At 40.1% G+C, this 20,016-nt stretch overlaps 1 protein-coding gene across 1 annotated transcript in view; it reads right to left on the reverse strand.

Annotated features, from left to right (window-relative positions):
* The window catches only part of LOC146330212 (uncharacterized), a 28,733-nt gene that overhangs the window by 1,245 nt on the left and 7,472 nt on the right, over nucleotides 1–20,016 (reverse strand). Inside the window, exons 7-51 of the mRNA XM_084715698.1 lie at nucleotides 19,705–19,848; nucleotides 19,483–19,581; nucleotides 18,412–18,480; nucleotides 18,245–18,325; nucleotides 18,047–18,097; nucleotides 17,646–17,807; nucleotides 16,591–16,671; nucleotides 16,445–16,489; nucleotides 16,189–16,311; nucleotides 15,787–16,089; nucleotides 15,647–15,697; nucleotides 15,539–15,565; nucleotides 14,705–14,731; nucleotides 14,548–14,610; nucleotides 14,364–14,459; nucleotides 14,077–14,139; nucleotides 13,729–13,764; nucleotides 13,582–13,635; nucleotides 13,217–13,288; nucleotides 12,458–12,520; nucleotides 11,865–11,936; nucleotides 11,695–11,721; nucleotides 11,555–11,590; nucleotides 11,135–11,170; nucleotides 10,936–11,052; nucleotides 10,699–10,827; nucleotides 10,514–10,594; nucleotides 10,366–10,416; nucleotides 10,163–10,225; nucleotides 9,982–10,041; nucleotides 9,791–9,817; nucleotides 9,660–9,710; nucleotides 8,195–8,311; nucleotides 7,970–8,116; nucleotides 7,773–7,859; nucleotides 5,704–5,856; nucleotides 5,544–5,618; nucleotides 5,254–5,391; nucleotides 5,011–5,151; nucleotides 3,896–4,057; nucleotides 3,618–3,764; nucleotides 2,128–2,277; nucleotides 1,895–2,044; nucleotides 1,684–1,764; nucleotides 773–826 (exon numbers count right to left, since the gene is read on the reverse strand). Coding sequence (XP_084571824.1) covers nucleotides 773–826; nucleotides 1,684–1,764; nucleotides 1,895–2,044; nucleotides 2,128–2,277; nucleotides 3,618–3,764; nucleotides 3,896–4,057; nucleotides 5,011–5,151; nucleotides 5,254–5,391; nucleotides 5,544–5,618; nucleotides 5,704–5,856; nucleotides 7,773–7,859; nucleotides 7,970–8,116; nucleotides 8,195–8,311; nucleotides 9,660–9,710; nucleotides 9,791–9,817; nucleotides 9,982–10,041; nucleotides 10,163–10,225; nucleotides 10,366–10,416; nucleotides 10,514–10,594; nucleotides 10,699–10,827; nucleotides 10,936–11,052; nucleotides 11,135–11,170; nucleotides 11,555–11,590; nucleotides 11,695–11,721; nucleotides 11,865–11,936; nucleotides 12,458–12,520; nucleotides 13,217–13,288; nucleotides 13,582–13,635; nucleotides 13,729–13,764; nucleotides 14,077–14,139; nucleotides 14,364–14,459; nucleotides 14,548–14,610; nucleotides 14,705–14,731; nucleotides 15,539–15,565; nucleotides 15,647–15,697; nucleotides 15,787–16,089; nucleotides 16,189–16,311; nucleotides 16,445–16,489; nucleotides 16,591–16,671; nucleotides 17,646–17,807; nucleotides 18,047–18,097; nucleotides 18,245–18,325; nucleotides 18,412–18,480; nucleotides 19,483–19,581; nucleotides 19,705–19,848 — 4,062 coding nt within the window. The remainder of the gene's footprint in view (nucleotides 1–772; nucleotides 827–1,683; nucleotides 1,765–1,894; nucleotides 2,045–2,127; nucleotides 2,278–3,617; nucleotides 3,765–3,895; nucleotides 4,058–5,010; nucleotides 5,152–5,253; nucleotides 5,392–5,543; nucleotides 5,619–5,703; nucleotides 5,857–7,772; nucleotides 7,860–7,969; nucleotides 8,117–8,194; nucleotides 8,312–9,659; nucleotides 9,711–9,790; nucleotides 9,818–9,981; nucleotides 10,042–10,162; nucleotides 10,226–10,365; nucleotides 10,417–10,513; nucleotides 10,595–10,698; nucleotides 10,828–10,935; nucleotides 11,053–11,134; nucleotides 11,171–11,554; nucleotides 11,591–11,694; nucleotides 11,722–11,864; nucleotides 11,937–12,457; nucleotides 12,521–13,216; nucleotides 13,289–13,581; nucleotides 13,636–13,728; nucleotides 13,765–14,076; nucleotides 14,140–14,363; nucleotides 14,460–14,547; nucleotides 14,611–14,704; nucleotides 14,732–15,538; nucleotides 15,566–15,646; nucleotides 15,698–15,786; nucleotides 16,090–16,188; nucleotides 16,312–16,444; nucleotides 16,490–16,590; nucleotides 16,672–17,645; nucleotides 17,808–18,046; nucleotides 18,098–18,244; nucleotides 18,326–18,411; nucleotides 18,481–19,482; nucleotides 19,582–19,704; nucleotides 19,849–20,016) is intronic.

The raw sequence follows: 20,016 nt of genomic DNA on the forward strand, positions 1-20,016 counted from the left end.
TAAGGAATTTAGCTGTCTTGATTTATCTAATTCTAGCCTCAGATAAACTTTGGGATGTATTTTTTTAATGTGGACTGTGGATTTTATGGCCCATCACTTGCATTGAAAGGGAAATCCTAAAGGCCGGTGTGAGCAGGAGGATAAACAGCAAGCAGAACCTGTCTCTGGACCTTTCTATTGATTTAAGACAAACCTGAAAAACTGTAAACATGACATCAGGTTATAGGACCCAGAGATTCAACCTCCTGCACACTTACTTTAGTAATTAGTCTTCCCAGTGTAATATAGCTGTAAGTTATAGAACTGACTCAAAATGAAAAAGTACAGTATAAACAGTCTGTGATGAAAGTAACTTTTATACATTTTAGTTTTTACATAACGATGCCCATCAAAATGCCATAAATATATTACCAGTTGTTTAACCAAACGTACCTCCTTTACTCATATTATCCAAAACTAAATTTGAATTGATGCAGATTTTGATTTAGCGTATCCTTGTATTGTACAGGTATTAAACGATTTACTTTGAAAAATGCATTGTGAAAATTACACCAAAGGATCTTGATATATGCTGACATATGCTGTTCTCATCTAAAATCATTATTATATTAACTGTTTTATATCATTGACTGTATCTGAAAATTAGTTAATGTCTGCACTTATGTCAGTTTTAGCTGAAGAGCTCAAATCCAGACTTGTGTCAAATCAACAACAGTCATATCACACTAAATCAGAATGTGGTCCAGCAGCCACTAACGTGACAATAATTTACCTCTGTCACCTTTTTGTCCTGTGCGTCCTTCAGGCCCACGAAGGCCTCGTTCACCTGTGTCCACACAGAGTAGAAGGTTTAAATATTAAGCTGGTACTGACAACTAAACACCAAATCTGATTTTTACAATAACAGCAGGTAAAATGTAATCTTGTGGATGTACTACAAAGGAGACATACTGTCTGACATCCTCCAGCTGCTCCGCCTCAACTCAGCGAGTCTCCTGATGGACAGATAGCTTAACTTATTGTTGAGGTAACTGCTAACTGCTGCTAACTGTAGCCACTGTCACCATGATAGCTCAGTTAGCCCCGCAACTAGTGATCATTTTTGTAGCTGACGCTGCTCGGACAGAGAATTTGGCAATAAAGGAGCATTGGTGTTTAAGCACATTAGAGCAGCTGGTTTGATAAAGCTAATCAGCTTTATTTTGTCTTTAAAACTAATGGGACTGCTAGCTGCACAGCTAAGTTAGCTAGCGGCGAGCAGCATCTACAATTGGTAACAGTAAGCAGTTACCTTGGCAACGACTAAAGCTATCTGTCCATCAGGAAACCTTTAGCAGCAGAATATTAGAGGGAAAATCAGAAACCATTTTCTTTATAAAATATGATTGAGTTTCACCAAAATCTGAAGAAATTTATAAACTTGTGTTATTGTACAGTAATCAGCGAGGTTCAGCCCCCAGAAACAGTCCGCTCTGGGTTGTCTCTTCTGATAAACAGTAAATCAATCAAATTTAGGTTAAAAACAAAAACGCATTTGGTCCTCACAAATGGAAATGAAATGGCTACATGTTTGTTTGCATACAGAGCAGGGAAGTGAGATCGGATCCCAAGTATACATATGTATAAGTATACATACACATGTTGAGAGGCATTGTAATGCCAGGTGTGAACTGATGTATGTACCTCTTTCTCCTTTTGGTCCAGGGAATCCCATGTCCCCCTTCTGTCCTGGTCTTCCAGGCGGCCCCACGATGGCTCCATGTGCTGTCAGAGGACAAATTCAGCTGTTATAAGTCATACTAACATGTCCTCACACTCTTTAGTTTTTTCATCATTTTTTCTGTTTAGGCCAAATGGTGAGTGTGGCATTTTAACTGGTTAAATGTTTCTTTACTTTTGATGAATTCCACTAAATCGGTGACGTTCGCATGGGAACCAAACAATCGGCTATATCCGGGGGGGCCTGGAGGGCCAGGTGGTCCTGGCAGCCCTTGGACCGCACGTTCATTGACGTTCCGTTCGATGTCACGTATCAGACCATGAGCTGTAAAAATGAGGAACAGTGTCAACCAGAACCTCCACCAATTGTGTTTTATTGCAGATTTTCTTCATAGTGCAATTGCTCACATTTGATGTATTCCAACAGATCTGTGGTGTTTCCATGGGAACCAAACCATCGGCTGTATCCAGGAGGACCTGGGGGACCAGGTGGTCCTGGAGGTCCTTGGAAGACACGACTGTTGTATTCTTTCACAACATCATGCAGCACACCACGGGCTGTAAACAAGAGAAAATTTGGTAATGTGGTCGCATTCAATCCCAAGAAAATATTCAAAAAAATTTGTGTGGCATATAGAGTGTGTCATGAGTGAAGACCTCTGGCATTAGAGTACATTTTGAGTAGCGTAGAGAAGGCTAAGAAGTTCAGGTGTTTCTTACTAAGTTTTGAAAACAAACAGTAGAAGACTTTCCCTTTCTTTACAGTTGAAAATTGATTTTTGTTTTTATGTCCTGTAGGCTACACTTCAAATCAGTCAACAGCAGCAAGGCTTTAAAAGTAAGCAGATAGTTGTAAACAGACCTTGGACTGGAAATGACATGGACAAAGAAAGTTAAAGTCCCTGTTTACACCTGGTATTGATATGCCCCTTGTGTGATCTGATCAGAAGTGGACAGATGTGAAGCTACATAAGAGGCATTGAGGACATGCTCAGATCTAATCATTCAGACCAAATTTGGAGGAGCCACTTATGGACACATTTTTTAGCAGTGTGTCCTGTCAGCTGTCTGATTTACCTTTGATTCACTATAATGCTAATTACATTCCAAAGATAAGTAGCAGCTGCTTGTGAACACACTTTCTGGTTCAACTGATTTCACCACTGAACTGATTTAAAAACAAGCCGCATTTCAAGCATTGCTAAGTGAGGAGAAACTTAATAAAGTTTGCAGCTAATTATTAATCATCTTAACTTATTGTAAATTCAACATTAAATGCAATACATTAACTTGTTTCATTATTTGTAAATACATTGTGTCAGTTTGTCACCGGTCAGCTCCAGGTCTAAAGTGCATCTTACCTGCCAACAGTTACCATCTGTTTGAGCACATAGTTTCAATGGAAATTTATAAAATAATATTTTAATGACTGTAAACATTTCAAATTTTACAAATACATTCAACAGTAACCAATACAGGCTGCTTCTTTGTCACACTTTACACACTTGCACTTGCACACTTTGCCCAATTTTGGGAGTTGTTAAGAGAAACTGTAAAAACTCTGAAACACTATCTACGACAAATTCTTAAATATTTGGACCTTCTTTTAAATTTGCCAAATGTTATACATCTAATTATTTCCTTCTTAGAGTAAAAAACATTGTTTTATTTTGTCTCACTGTTTGACTACTACTGTTGGGCCTTTGGTTAAAACAATGCATAAGACAATGCATTTGGTCTTTGGTTATGTGCATATAGAGTGAACAAGTGAGATCTGATCACAAGTGGTCACTCAAGATGCACTGTAATACCAGGTGGGACCTACTATACTCAAAGCTGTCCACTTATGATCGGACCACCAAAAATGCCAAACGTAAAAGATGTCATTATCAACTTACATTTTATGTATTCCACCACATCCACAACATTTTCACGGGAGCTAACCCATGAACTGTGTCCAGGTATTCCTGGAAGTCCAGGAGGTCCTGGAGGTCCTTGAACAACACCTTCAGAGTTTCTCACAAGATCACGGAGAAGACCATGTGCTGCATGTGGAGGACGGTCAGGAGACAGAGGACATATTAGTAGTAGATGTAATAATGAGGGTCAGGGAGAGAACATTTGTTGTGGTGTAAAGTGCCAAGTGGTTCAAACAAAATTCCTCTGGGTCACCTACATTTGATGTAATCAGTTACTCTGACAGCCATACTGGAGTAGTCTCCAGTATCCAGGTTCCAGCCTCCTGTGCTGGGCACACCAGGCTCTCCCTTGTGCCCTGGGGGTCCCGGAGGGCCTGGTGGACCTGGAAGTCCAAACATAGCTCCTCTCAAACGGTCATCTGGAGACAACAATACAACATGAGATGATTTCAGAAGATGTAATAACTTAGTTGACATTGGGCCAGATGTCCACCATATATGAAGTATAAGTTTCCCCCAAACTTATCATATAATATTAGCAATATTTCTGTCCAAATGTATCACAGATTTTTACAGAATTTTGAGCAAATCTGCAAAATTAAATGTGAACAAATACTTGTTTCCATCCACTACCATTATGCAATTATTAGGGGTTGGTTCATCAAAATAAGCATTGCTAAATATGGCAAAAAAATAAATAAATAAATGATTAAATAAATTAATAAATGAATAATAATAAGTCTAAGGGCTAGGAATTAGCTCAGGCTAAGTCACAAGCAAGCTGCCGCCTCCAGGGTTGAAAAGTTAAACCAATGCATAAGTGCGAAAACTGCAGTTCCTTGAATGGCCACTTGAGGCTATCTCCAAAAGCAAGTCAATCCCCATAGTCCATCATACTAAGATAGCCAATTTTACAGCACAAAAAGCAATTTTGGTCTCTGTAGCTAATTTCCACATCAATGACATTTGCATGGGGGGTGAACTTCTGTATAACCCATGTGTTCAAATTATATTGAGGCTTAAAGTTATGCTTAAATAAGAGCATGCCCACTTTGAGTGATAGGTGGATGCCATTACAGTGGGCCTGCCGCTAAGTAGCAGCTTTATTCGGCAGCCTCACCTCCACCCATACTCCACCTCTTTGCCCATTACTGGATTAGCTCAGAGTTAGCAGAGTCAAACACTGCCAGGATGGTGACAGCCAGAGCCGCCGCACTATGAGCTTCACAACAGCTCTTCAGAAACCTATGGGTGACATCATAGACACTCTGTCCACTAGTTATTATACTGTCTATGGCCACAATATAGATTTAGAGCTAAATTGTGTAACCTTCTACAGCTTTAAATCGGTGAAGTATTCCCTTATACTCACTATTGATGTACTCTTGTCGTTCTGCTTTGAGTGCCTGTTTGTTGGCATGCTCAGCAAAGGAAACCAGTTCACGTATTGGACCAGGGGGGCCCTCAGGTCCAGGAGGCCCTGGGGGGCCAGGGGGGCCTCTGAAGGAGACACCTTTAGGAAGACATTGGAACAGATGTGGTGGCAGACAAAATGTTAAGTATGTTTTCTCAGATGAGTTCCTCATGAACTGATTAAGGAAATGTTTCGACTCACTCTGCAGGTAATCACGAATGTCTGAAGTGAGGTAGTTCCCATATCCTGGTGGGCCAGGTGGTCCTTGCGGACCCTGTGGACCAGGTATACCTCGGGGACCAGGAGGTCCCTGAGGGCCCACAACTGCTTGATATCCAGCTAGTTGGAGAATGACAATGAACATCTGTTAGGTTGAGAATACTACTTCAGCTAATTACATTAGAATACATCACATGAACATAAACACTATGAGCTCAGAAACCTGATCCTGGTTGGGGACTAACTGACTGTGTTCTGATTGTGTTTCTTACTTGATAACGAGTTTCCAGGAACACCAGGAGGCCCAGGAGGTCCCGGGGGTCCAGTGACACCTACCACCCCTCTCTCTGGTGACAAACAGGTCCCACAGTCAATCACCATCATGTTCTCTCAACAGAATGCTCTTTATGGGAAGCGTTCTGTAACACTCACCATTCATGAGACTGAGGACACGTTCAGCCACCTCCTGGGTGTTGAATGTGTAGCTTCCATGGCCTGAAGCTCTTGAAGCTCCTGAAGCTCCAGGAGGTCCAGGAGGTCCTGGTGGACCGGGAGGGCCAGAAACATATCTTCTCACGTCCTCTCCTGGACACAAATAATTGACACACTATGGCAAACAGTCTCATATGCAATATTTTTAAGACGAGAAAAGAAATCAAGGAAATCAGCAGTTTTGTCAAACATAAAGGTCTCAGCAAAGATCATTATCCGCCAGTTACATAACACAGATCATTAGACAGACATAAACCATGGCTATCCCCTACGGTGGCCGACAAGTGCAAACGCGCTGCATATACAGACAGGCGCTACAAATACAGAAACGCGCTGCATATAAGAAAACAGATGCAAAAGGAAATCGCTGCAAATACAGAAACGCGCTGCATAAACAGAAACGTGCTGCAAATACAGAAACGCGCTGCATATAGGAAAACAGATGCAAAAGGAAATCGCTGCAAATACAGAAACGCGCTGCATAAACAGAAACGTGCTGCAAATACAGAAACGCGCTGCATAAACAGAAACGTGCTGCAAATACAGAAACGCGCTGCATATAGGAAAACAGATGCAAAACGAAAACGCCGCAAATACAGAAACGCGCTGCAAATGAGAAAACAAATGCAAAACGAAAACGCCGCATATACAGTCACACAACGGAAGTGCTCCAGGTCTCTAGGGGCAGTGCTGAGCTTTCCCCCGAGAGACAGACAACGGACGAATCAACCTGCGGAGGAGAGGAATAGGCCTACGTGAAAATATTATGGCACATATTACTAGATAAAATCCTTACTGTCTGTTATGTATTATGCACTCCCTGTACTTTACTGTTGTTTTATGTATGAGTGTTGTCATGTTGCTTATATAATGTCATGTTTCCTTGTATGTCTTCAACATGACAATAAAGTTTGTTTAAAAAAAAAAATAAAATAAAATAAAAAAAAATCCCGAAAGGGGAAACGTAATTATGAAGAATAAACATCCCGTAACTGTTTTTTAAACTAAAAAAAAATGTGAGAAGTAGAAGGTTATTGGTGAGAGGAAAATTGGAGGTGGGAGAGGCTACATGAAAAAGTACGTATTCTTTTTTCTTTTTCTTTCTTTCTTTCTTTTTTCCACGTGGCCCTCATCTTTTACTGTATTAAGAAAGTGCAGCTGATTTACATTTTTACATTTTTACATTTTTGTTTGTTTGTCGGATTTACATTTTCTGATTTTTTGCCTCTCCCGCCTCCAATTTTCCTCTCACCAATAACTTTCTACTTCTCACGTAGGCCTATTCCTCTCCTCCGCAGGTTGATTCGTCCGTTGTCTGTCTCTCTGGGGAAAGCTCAGCACTGTCCCTAGAGGCCTGGAGCACTTCCGTTGTGTGACTGTATATGCGGCGTTTTCGTTTTGCATTTGTTTTCTCATTTGCAGCGCGTTTCTGTATATGCGGCGTTTTCTTTTTGCATTTGTTTTCTCATTTGCAGCGCGTTTCTGTATTTGCAGCGTTTTCGTTTTGCATCTGTTTTCCTATATGCAGCGCGTTTCTGTATTTGCAGCACGTTTCTGTTTATGCAGCGCGTTTCTGTATTTGCAGCGATTTCCTTTTGCATCTGTTTTCCTATATGCAGCGCGTTTCTGTATTTGCAGCACGTTTCTGTTTATGCAGCGCGTTTCTGTATTTGCAGCGATTTCCTTTTGCATCTGTTTTCTTATATGCAGCGCGTTTCTGTATTTGTAGCGCCTGTCTGTATATGCAGCGCGTTTGCACTTGTCGGCCACCGTACTATCCCGTTCAAATGTATGCAAGTTTGAGTGGGACAGCCTTAATCACAAGCATGACAGGTTAAAATCTGTACAAGTCATATGCAAACATAACTGGTCCTAATGGCACCCACTGGACAAAATGATAAAGAAATTATTCTCTCATGTCAATTTTATATAAATGTGTGTGTGTGTGTGTGTGTGTGTGTGTGTGTGTGAATTTCAGGATTTTAACCACACCCTCAAATGAGACTTACGTTGTAATAGTTTGATGATGTCATCGACAGAGATTGAGGCAGGTGGACCAGGAGGGCCAGGTGGGCCATGATGTCCTCCACCTAAACCTGAACAGATAAAGGTTATAAGTGGGGTTTCATAGCGGTTAAAAACAGTTGATTCTCACATACAGGTATTCTGTGTAATAGTGGTAACATCATTATGGAATCAGACATACTCTGCATGTAGTCTATAACTCTTTTAGCCACATCGTCGACCAACCCGGCCCCTGTGGATCCTGATGCCCCTGGAGCCCCTGGAGGACCAGATGGGCCAGGAGGTCCTGGTGGACCCGGTTTAGCCAGGTGCTGCCTGAAGCCACCACCTGCAAGTGAAGACAATTTGTCTCAAACTTTTTTGTTACTTTCAGTTGGTAATGTAAATAAATAAATATATAGCTTACTCTGAAGATATTCTTCAATGTATTGGCCCACATCAGTTGATCCATATCCACTGCCATCTCTTCCAGGCAGACCAGGTGGTCCAGGTGGGCCTGGTGGGCCACGACTGAATGAGCCACCTGGTACAAAATAAAGATTTCTGACCTTATGTTTCAAAACAGTTGGACATTTTTATTTGCCACTCAACACAAACATGGATTTGAAAACAGCAATTCATGGACTGTGCCGAGACACTATCTTTCACCAAAAGATGTTAGTAATTAACAGGCCCCTATTTTTAAAAAATTTGTTGAAGCAGTCTCAGAAATGTCATTGTTTTTATTCCACACAAATCTCTCCTTTATTAAAACCTCGCATCTGCATTACCCAAAATGCTGTACAAAGATCTCGTAAGCTCACTTTTCTCAAACCCTATGTCAAAGTCCCTCCAGCTCTCACTGAGAGCTACCCCGGGGTGAAAAATCGCTTTAAAAAGATGTGTGTTCTAGAATTTGACTGCATGATTGACAAACGTCTCAGCATATTTGACAACCATAGTTGCTTTTGCTTGTTCACAACCCAGTAAACCTTCTAAAAATACAACATTGGTGAAAATGATTATTATGATACTGTCTCAAAACAGCAAGAAGGGTTTTATATGATATGATATTAAGGATGGTCACACCAGTGGATGCTCCAGGGATTCCTGGGACACCGGGGGCTCCTGCATCACCTGCAAAGAACACATGAACAATGTAAGAGACAAACTATGTGTCACAAGCATTTGTTGACTTCTGAATATAAGAAAATATGGGCAAAGAGGGACAGGGGAGAGGGGAAAGACAGAATAGAAAAAAGTGTTCATGTATATCCATTCATTGTGGTTAAATCCTGTTCAGTAGCACATGGGCTAAATAAGAGGATTTGTAGCATGTCTATAAATGAGGATTTGAAGGTCACTAAAAACATTTGGCTGAGTTTACCTTTAGGTCCTCGTGGCCCTTCTGTGCCTGGTGGACCCTGAGGGCCAGCAGGTCCAGACCGACCTGGAAAACCTGACATGGAATTCAAAACACCAATTTAGCATCTGATAAAGCAGACCTAGAGGTTCATGATCAAATCAGCTGAAACAAACACCACCTGATGACAAAGACACCAGGTGACGCTGAAAGCTGTGGAAATTTTCAAGTGGACCTTGTGCTAGGAATTTTTCCATCAAACTAAATTAACAAACTGTTAATTTGGTAATTTTCCTTTTCAACAAGCTTATGATATATAAAGCATGGATTAGCTCAGTTACATAACATAACCCCAAATATTTTGGATGAACAGTAAGAGAACGCATGATGTCAAGTGATGTGTTTCCTCTAAACTCATTTTCTATATGAGCCATGTCCACAAATAGTGATTCTTACATCAAGAAATACCCTCACATATGGTGTTTTTTTAAAACAATAATAAATAATATTATAAAAGTTTTTCACATACCAACACCTGGTTCCCCTGGACCCCCAGGAAGACCTGGTTGACCTGGTTCACCTGGAAAAAAAACATCATTACATTAAGCCACAGTATGTAGTTTCTGAACACTTGAATGCAATTGTTTGAAACTTTCTCACCTTGGTACCCTTGTATCCCTTGGGCGCCTCAGGACAATGAATAAGATGAAAGAAAATATCTGTGAGCCAGAGGTTCTAAATAATTTTAAAGAGCTGTCCTAATTCTTATCTTGACCAAAATCTGCCACATTTACTAATTAGTTTTGTGTGTTTTCATTGTACAGTTAGCCCTATGAATTTATCAAACCAACCTGGTGAACCCTTCGGGCCTGGGGCACCTGGAGGTCCTGGTGGTCCAGCAAAAAAGGTTTCTAGGACAAAACAGGGAAGAATGCATCAAACTTGCCAAGTCAAGACAGTAGAGGCTAAATATGAAATGTCCAGTTGTCTGAAGACCTATACTGCATCTAAAATGAGATTTCTTTCACCAACCTGAGGTTGGCACAAAGCTGCCAGGTTCTCCTCTCTCTCCTGGGGGTCCAGGTGAACCAACACCTGTGAGGACAACAATGCAGTGACAGGTCAATTTCAAATGAGAGAGGAAAAACTTCTTATTCTAATGCTGTTTAAATAATGCTGTATGCTGATGACATACCTATTTATCTCTCTGTATGTAATCCAAGGTACTTGCTTACCTGGCGGTCCAGGGGGACCTCTGCGTCCTGGAGAACCCTGTGTAGTCTCACCTAAGCAAGAGTTACAACAGCATTTGAATGATCATTAGATTAATCTAAGGTACTGTATCAAATTTTTGGAAATGCCAAATGATAGGTTTTGACCTACCAGGAGGCCCTTGAGGACCAGGTGCTCCAGGAGGCCCTGGAGGACCTGGTGGGCCAGGTTGTCCAAGCACTGAGGAAAGTTCTGTTGGAAAATGAAAACACAGAGAATGCAGCAGCGTGCATTATTGTATACACAGTCCAATTCTGAATACTACCACTGAATTAAAGAAATGGAGAGGTACGCACTGCGTGTTTGGGTGGCACTGACAGTTTCCGAATGTGTGACACTGATACCAGGCTCACCAGAAAGTCCCTTCTCCCCCTGTTCTCCTTTATCTCCTTTTTCCCCTTTCTCTCCTCGTTCTCCCTTAGGACCTTAATGATTAATCCCAGAGAAAATAATCTCTTCAACATGTATTAAAAATCAATTGAATTGAGTTGATCCATCTCAGATGCTTAACATGGATCAAGAGTTTGAATTACCCGGTTGTCCTGGGACACCAGCAGGGCCAATGGGACCAGACAGACCAGGGTTTCCAGCAGGACCTGGAGGCCCAGCAGGACCTGGTGGTCCAGGGATGGCCACAGTCTCAGAGCCGCCTAGAAATGACAGACACTGTGTTTTCCTATGGTTGCACAGTACTTGTCCATGTGTAATTAGTAGAAGTGTTGCTGTTCTTACTTGTAGTGATAACTTTGCCAGGTAATCCTGGTTCACCTGAAAGAAAATGTTATATTACATAATTAAACTATATATTATAGACATACATTATATCTACACTTAAAATGCCCTTTAAAAAATACTCAAATTATGAACACCACTGTTTTAAAAGACAAGTAAACATTAAACTCTTAGTTTTGGGGAACTTTTGTAAAAAAAAAAAAAAAAAAAAAAAAAAAAAAAAGGTTTACTTTTGTTAACACAACTAGCATTAATGCTAGTTATTCTGATGTAGCGCTCACATGCACATAATGTATGTTTAGAAGTAAACTGTGCCCAAGATAGAAGTGGCACATTTCTTTTTGTGTCCAGCATCTTTTGAGGCAGTATACAGTAGATGTGGAAATTGCTATTTTCATTTGAAAGAAAATGAGGCATTACCTTTAACACCTGGTTGCCCTGGAATTCCAGCAATGCCTTTGGGCAAAGGATAAGAGAATACATATTAGGGCCCAAAACATACAAAACCTAAACTGTAAAGAGAGTAAAACAAATAATAGTTTTGGTATATATTCTCATACCTGGAGGTCCTTGAAGCCCAGGATGGCCTGGTAAAAATAAATCCTTAGTGAGTTTGCTTGCATCAATTCAAAATAAGCTATGGGACATCCCTTTTGTAAATACATTTGAAATATAATATATATATTGACAATTAAGTCATATATGCTGCCATAATTTGGTGTTGTGGTACCTAGGGGACCAGCATCTCCAGAAAGTCCAGGTGGTCCTCTCACACCAGGAAGTCCCATCGAACCTGTGTCACCTGCAATTTATACAGAGGGAACGAGCTCTAGTGAAATAACAGATGATCGTTTTTGTTATCTCTCTTTGGCAGCGGCTGCAGAAAAAATGTCATAGTTGTTGCTTAACCAGGAGGTTGCATGTCTTATCTCTGCAGTTCCAACCATTTTCTGCAGGAACAGACACATAATCTGACGTCATTGTTAAAACCCCTATACACATAAAAGTCTTGTGTACATTCTATCGCTGTATAGCTCTCTTTGTCATACAATTCAATATCACTGATCTCCCCATGTTAATGACAAACTATCCACCTTTATAGCGCTCTTATAGCCTGGTCACAGCACACATTTCACAGATGCAGTATAAAGGCAACTAATATTATCATGTCACTAAGTATCCAAGTATGTAACCATGTTAGGGAGCCATTAGAATAAACTCAGCTGACTGGAGAAATGATGGAGTCCTCATCATGTCCCTCTCGAGTCTTGACATCTTATTCTCATATTTTCTTTGACTATTATTGTGAAGCTCTCTTCTCACCTGCAGTTCCCTTAGATCCCTTTGGTCCAGTAGAGCCTTGTGGTCCAGGTGGTCCCGGTTCACCTTCAATCATGAAAACAGGAACCATCAAAATCAAACCCCTTTTTCCTAACTCATAATAATTTTGTTAGGAGAGATTGTAATTAAAGGTCCAGTGTGTCATGTACAGGGATTGATTGGTAGAATATGGAATATAATATTCACAAGTATTTTAATTTGTTTATAATCGCCTGAAAATGAGAATTGTTGTGTTTTCAGAGCTTTTATCAGCTCCTTATATCTACAGAGGGGGCGTGTCCATTGAGACATGTTGTACCACCATGTTTCTACAGTAGTCCTGACCAGACCAACCAAACACTGGCTCCAGCCTGGCCTTTAGCATTTTCCACACATTTCACAGCCACCGTAGTTTCTCCTATACATTTGGAAGGGGAGGGTGAGGTAAACAGTGTTCAGTTGGTTGTAATGTACAACCTCACTACTAGTCGCCACACACATGTGGGTGTCATGAACATTTTTAACCTACACACTGGTCCTTCAACATTTTCTAGACTTTTAAAATGTAACACACTAACCCTGAACCATCCTAAATTACACATTTAAAATCATACAGTTACACAAACACAAAACGCACAAAGTGTGTTTGGGCTCTGTGTTTTGGAAAAGAATTTCACAGGCATCTTTACTACCTTTAAATTTAAGAGATGCTGTGTTATTATTCATTTTTTGAATTATATATAAAATTATTCTGGAACACACCTGCTGGTCCACGTAGTCCCCTCTCTCCCTGGTCTCCTTTGATTCCTGGCGGCCCTGGTGTTCCTCGATCACCTGCATTAAACACAATAAAAAGAATTAATGGAGTGACCAGTAATTTGGTCTAAATAGATAAAAACGATCCTCACTCATATAAATGTAGTGTTCTGGAAAGACATTACATTACTTTAATCGTTACATTAATTACAGTACATTAATCATTTCTGTGGATTTCCTTAATTTTGTTACACATTTTACATCACTCATTTCCTGTAACCACACAATTTTTTTCGACCAATTTTAGTTGATTGTATTCTAGTTTATATGTGAGCCATTACAATGAATAGAAGATGAAGCCTAAAAAGTACCTTTTCCTCCTGGAGCTCCTGCTTCACCCTGGAAACCCTTTGGACCTGGAGCACCTGCACTCAGATATAACAAATTTAATACACAGCTGCCAATCAGGACCAAAGAACAGACAAAAACATATAAATCATGTGGGATGCAGTTTTTACCAGGGATTCCCATGGCACCTTGCTCTCCACTGACACCTAAATCAAACAGGAAGAAAACATAATAGTATATGCACATATTGCAGCAATTCTACCACATCAGTTTTCTTTTTAGTTGGATTACTAAAAATCACTTCAACTTAAGGCAACACTGACTCTAATTTGTTTTCCCAACCTACCAATGGTTTCCATTCAGTATATAACTGACATTTTTTTTAATCAATGTCAAACTTTTATTTACAACGTTAAGTTCAAGTGGTTTGTAAATGCCTTAAATATGCAAAACACTGGTACAGTCCTTTAAATGTTATGCGATCCAACATATAACTCCATCATGACCTTTGACCTTACCTTTTGGCCCCTCAGGTCCAGCAGGACCCACAGGACCAGGTCGTCCTGGCTCACCTTGAGATCCTGTCAAAACCCGGTTTCATCATCAAAAAGTGAACACCTCAACAAATAATTATTTGAATGTCATTCGACATTTGAAGTGGCACAAAGAACAGTAAATCGAGGCTCTACATTTGGTAAAGAGCGCATTATGACTTGTTTACGACCCTTAACTCAAAGTTAGGACTTGGAACTTGACTTAGGACATCTCAACCTCAATCAACATTGGTGTCATAAACACGTTTTACCTTTCTCTGCAAAACCTGGTGGTCCAGCCTCACCACGGGGGCCCATTGGTCCCTCCCGGCCCCTCTGGCCTGGTGGTCCCTCTGGACCTGGTTCACCTTTTCATGAAAGAAGAGAGACTCAGCCCATTTTTTCCTTTGTCCTCAGTGTCTAGAAATTCTCACAGAACAATGAAAATGATGTTACCTGCACTTCCCTTTGGTCCCCTTGGTCCATCCAGACCTGGGTGACCCATCTGTCCGAGAGGTCCTGAAGGAAAAAGATACACGAGTGGAGAAGCAGCAGTGAGTTTGTCACTTCTGTGGGAAGGAAAACACTTCAACACATTTTCTCTCATTCTTACCTGGCAGCCCAGGAAATCCGCTATCACCTGCAAAAGACCAAATTCACAGCTGTTGGTTCCAGTTTATAGAGGTTGATGCTTACATCCCGCACTGCTCGATTTTGATAATCATGTATGTATACGACAGAGGTGTGGACTCAAGTCACAAATATAACGACTTTAAACTCGACTTGACAAATTCAAGAAGGATTTGCAACTTGACTTGGACTTTAACACCAACACCAATGACCCATGATTTCACTTGGATTTGAGTCTATTGACTTAAAAATATTTGGTACTTTCTCCAAGACCAAATATTAAACAGAATGTTATTTTTAAAAATGTGCCATAATTCATTTCCAAGCTGACACTTAATACCTCAGATCCACTTTGTTTGAACCGATCCAACAGCATCCAATCAAGTTGCAGGTAAGAACCATGAAGAACTATGTCATGTTATCCAGAGAAAATTATATCAAAGTTAATTTTGTGCAAAATCAAAAACCATGTCGTGGTGGTCAAGAAAAAACATACTGCAGTATACAAAACTGTGCAGGTCAAAAATTACAGACTTTGTTCAAAATTCTACTGAGAATGATGAGTCGAGGCTTTGTTGTTAAAATATCACTACATTTGGTAAAAAAGGAATTATACTTTTTTAAGACTCTATACTCAAAGTTTAGGACTTGGTCTTGACTTCAGACTTGACTCAGGGTTTACCTATCTTGACTTAGGGCTTGAGTGCAAAGACTTGAGACTTATCTGTGACTTGCAAAACAATGACTTGGTCTCATCTTTGGTATATTCTTATATGTATTCATTGATTACACTTTGGCATACAGGACAGTCCCTCACCTTTCTGTCCCAACGGCCCTGGATCACCTATAAAGAAACACCCAGTCTTATGATGGACATCAACAAAATATCAGTCTCCAAATTATTTTATGATTTGTGCAAACATGCCTTTAGGTCCTGGCTCTCCTCTCTCTCCTTTAAGCGAGTAAGCAAGTGTTTCTAAAAGTAGAAAAAACTTAGGATCAATCATATGAACATATCCAATGACAGATGAATTGATTTATCAGTATGTATTAGTATTTCTGAACCTCTTAAAGCGTCTGAGCGGAGTTCAGCCCTGACCAGATGCTGGACGGTTCTCTGCAGGGCAGCGCTGTCCTGTCCTGGTCCACTGCCTGTGCCTCCGCCTGGCCCAACAGCCCCCAGGTTGATCCCATTATCAGAGCGGGTCAGAGTGTTCCCAGAGGAACTCCTGTCGATGTATGACGAGTCCAGCGGGTCGATGATGTTGATGCCAGAGGAGGCCGACAAGCGGCTGGACCTGGCGGACGTAGTGCCGGCGATGGCCTCAAGAGCATCGACACGATTCTTGAGGCGTTTCACTTCTTCAGCTGAGAGGACAGGAGGGACATGCGCAGATCATCCTTAGTGACCCCTACAAAGGTAAATAACATGCTGCTAGAAGAAATGCATGTTTATTTCTGTCTTACCCAAAGCGATGAGTCCAAAGAGGAGGCCAAGGAGGAGGAGCAGGCTGAGCAAGAGGCCGAGCAGCCACTTCCACCAGCTGCAGCAGGAGAGGAAGCCAAGGCCTGATTTATCGTCACGGATCTCTGGGAGACACAAACATTGACAGACAGGTTCACATTTTCTGTCCTGTTTTTTTTTTTTCTCCCAAAACTCTAAGAAAATATAACCCACAACAGATTGCAATTAAAAGAGAAAAGTAAAAATGGGTCCACATACCTGCATAGGTGGCTTTGTCTTTCGTTGCAACTTTTAGAGATGCAGCTTCAAAAATAAAGAGACGGCCATTAATTAGATGTCGAACACAAGATACAATGTATGTGATGAATCTAAAAAACAACAGGATTTGTTGTATGTTACTCTACATTTAGCATCTGTTCCTTCCTCAATTGTGCTGGATGATAGTTTCAGTTTCTCATTCTTCAGTGAGTCCTCAGAGTAGGCAGCTACGAGACACAACAGTTACAGGTATGGCATCACTAATCATACATAGAAAAAGGTTAAGTACACATCTTTGGTGATTTTATCGGAGCCCATTGTCACCAAGTTGTTGTAAAAAAGATCCTGTAAATTATTAGAATGAGAAACGTTTTAAAAATAATAACATAGGATCTCAAAAATACTGACTTTGTATTGCAAAATAATAACAGTTTCACAAAATAATGAATAATTTTCTCATTATAATAACTTAGTACTGCAAAATAATGAGAAATATTCTCAAAATAATGGCTTAGCATCTCAAAATAATAATATAGCATCTCATAATAATGACTTGGTATTGCAAAATTATTTGATTTTTTTCTCAAAATAATGACCTAGTATCTCAAAGTAAAGATAGTATCTCATGTTTTTCTAAATAGTTTCTCATCATTTTTAGATTTAAAGTCAGTATTTTGAAAAAGTTTCCCAATTTTTTGAAATACTAACTCATTATTTTAAGCAGGTCTTATGAACGCTTGGCCGCCACAAGTCAGTTATCCCTGTGGTAACTTTTTTGACACCACCTGCTTAAATAATTGATTCGGATTGGTCAGCACCGGTACAGCATTTTAAAGTCTGTTATTTCTGTATAGCAGACAATGAAGAACAGACCTTAAATTGTAGTAATTGACCAATCAGAATCAAACATCTAACATGGCCATGTAATAATGTGAAATAACCCCCATCAGGATGATTAAAGTCCCTTCCAATTCACGTCAGTGTTCTGTATCGCCCTGTAGAGATTTATTTCACAATATTGATCTGTTCAACATATATTGTGTCATACAGATTATTTTGTGATACTAAAATATTGTTGACAGAAAACTTCTCATTATAATGACTTATAGGATCCCTTTTCATCACGTTACAGACATGTGGCAGAAACAGGCTTCGATACATAGGTACTGGAGCAGTAGCATGTAGTAATATTTAGTGTTACCAGAAGCACTAGCAGGTGCAGCAGACATGAACTGTTTCCCTGTATCTTTGGTCATGACCAGCCGCTCCGTCTCCTTCTTGACAGGAGCGTTCTCCTTCTCTATCAGCACAAACTTAAAGTCTTTGCCTGAGGCCTCATCAAGAGCGGGACTGCTGGGTCTCACTGTGACAAACAAACAGCGTAACATTAAAAACTCAAACACAGTGAAGACTTACTGATTGATGAGGTTATTCTAGTCAATTTCTTGAATGACAACATATCATATGCCTCTCAACACAAAATAATATATTCTATACTATTTTATAATGAGTGTATATTGTTAGGGCTTGTCCTGTTGAACAGAAGTGATGAAACTAATGAATTAAACACCACCTAATCTGTCTAAAGCTCTATTGCCTCACCTGTGGTTGTGCTAAGTCCAGTGCCAGAGGCATTTTTCTGCACACCATAAACTTTGACGAGAAAAAAACACACATTTAGACAGTAGTTTGTGATTTGTTTGTGATTGCAGTAATAAGATATTGTCGAGTGATTAGACAAAAAGCCGGGGATTGTCTGTACATCCTTACATGCATGTAGATGATAAGTACATGCTTTACCTATTTGTGCGCTGGTTCCAGTGGGGGAGAGGACAGTGGGACCGGTAGTGACCAGGTTATTCTGAACACCATACAGAGGAACTGAGACAGACAGAAAAAACGATATGGTCATATACTGTCAGGATGTGTGATCCCACCGGGCTGTGACATGACAGGAAGAAGCTCACCGGTGCTGCTGGCAGAAAGTCCACTGTTCACAGAGGGAGAGCCGAGTGTCAGGTTGTTCTGAACTCCTCCTGTAAATGACAGAACAGAGAGCCATCTTATTTGTCCACCTGTCACAGCTGGAAAATAAAATAAAAACTTCATAAATTCTGCTCCTATAACTATCACACAACAGGTAAAAATTCATTTTCACTCCAACAGAGTGCTGCAGGGATGACATATTATATCTCTGCAACACAACACAGACATCAGAACTGCTATTTCATCACATTCTGCTGATAATTTAAGTACATTTTTGAATGTTTTAAACAAAATTCTTACATGTTGCACCTTTAAGGTCACATCTAATGTTCATTGGTGCATCACACCACAGCAAATAACAAGAAGCTTATTATGTAAAATGTCTTATTTTAAACAACGTTACAGGATAAAGGATTAGAGCAGGAATTCGATAAAAGCCTTTGTTTAATAAATTTCTTGTTGATATTTTCTTTCATTTTTATTTCATGTTATTTCCCCACATTTCTCTTTATTAAATTTACAGCAGGAACATACAGTATATGGAGAGTGCATCACTTGATGTCTTAAGTGATTTTTTTTAGTGATAAAACAGTTTCTTTGGCTTTAAAGGGTTAGTTCATCCAAACTGCAAAAAGACTTTCTTCTCCAAGTGGTTTGCAGCCAGGCAGATAGTTATTTGGTTTTTTTTTAGTTTTATGTGCCGAGGTTTTGAGAAATCAAACCTTAAAAAGTAGGTATAATTGAATTAAATTTCTTACGTTCCTCTCAAAAGTGTTAAAAAAATACATCAGAAAAACTTAGTATTGAACTCAGAAATGATGTTCCAGTTTATCTAGAAGATAGTTTTTAGTGTTTTTTAGTGAGCAGTGCAAGTAAAATTCAAATTACACCCACTGTACTGGTAAAAACAAATCTTTTTTCTTATCATGTTATTAAACATACAGAGGTTTGACCCTGACTCAGTTACTTGAGAGCAGTTAAATACAATAGCTGTACAATTATGTCTTCCGGCGGTCATTTGCTTTTGTTACTGGTTGTCATCGATGACTGACCTGACTGGTAGAGGGTGGAGGTAGTGGACAGGTTGTTGGGGTTGGTGTTGTAGCTGTAGCTGCTGCTCACACCTCCAGACCAGATGCTGCCGTAGTGGTCTAGTATGTAAAACAGAAAAAAAATAGTAGACAGACGAGTCGGCGGTTAAAAACTGAGGGCAGACCACATGAGACTGAATTTTAATATCAGTCTTAAAGATAATGACAGCTGATTGGTTGAACCTGTGCTGGAGCTCTCAGACATGGTCCTTGTTTCCATGCTGGGCTTCTTGGGGATGGGCATCGTGTTGTTAGGGGACTGAGTGGGGCTGGTGCTGGTGGAGGTGTTTCCTCTCAGCAGACGCTTCACATCATCCAGCTCCGTCCCTGTACAGCAGAGCTCACAGTGGGCATCAAACTACTACGACTTCACCTTCTCAAGTCATAGGTTATGAATCCATTTTATAACAGTCTCAGTCTACACAAGCACATAGAAACATGACAATACATAAACATATTCTTTAAGATCAGATAAGCAGTGGTGAAGATTCTCTA

This window comes from Lutjanus erythropterus, chromosome 3 (genome assembly GCF_056507025.1).
Source record: "Lutjanus erythropterus isolate fLutEry1 chromosome 3, fLutEry1.hap2, whole genome shotgun sequence".
Taxonomy (NCBI): Eukaryota; Metazoa; Chordata; class Actinopteri; order Lutjaniformes; family Lutjanidae; genus Lutjanus; species Lutjanus erythropterus.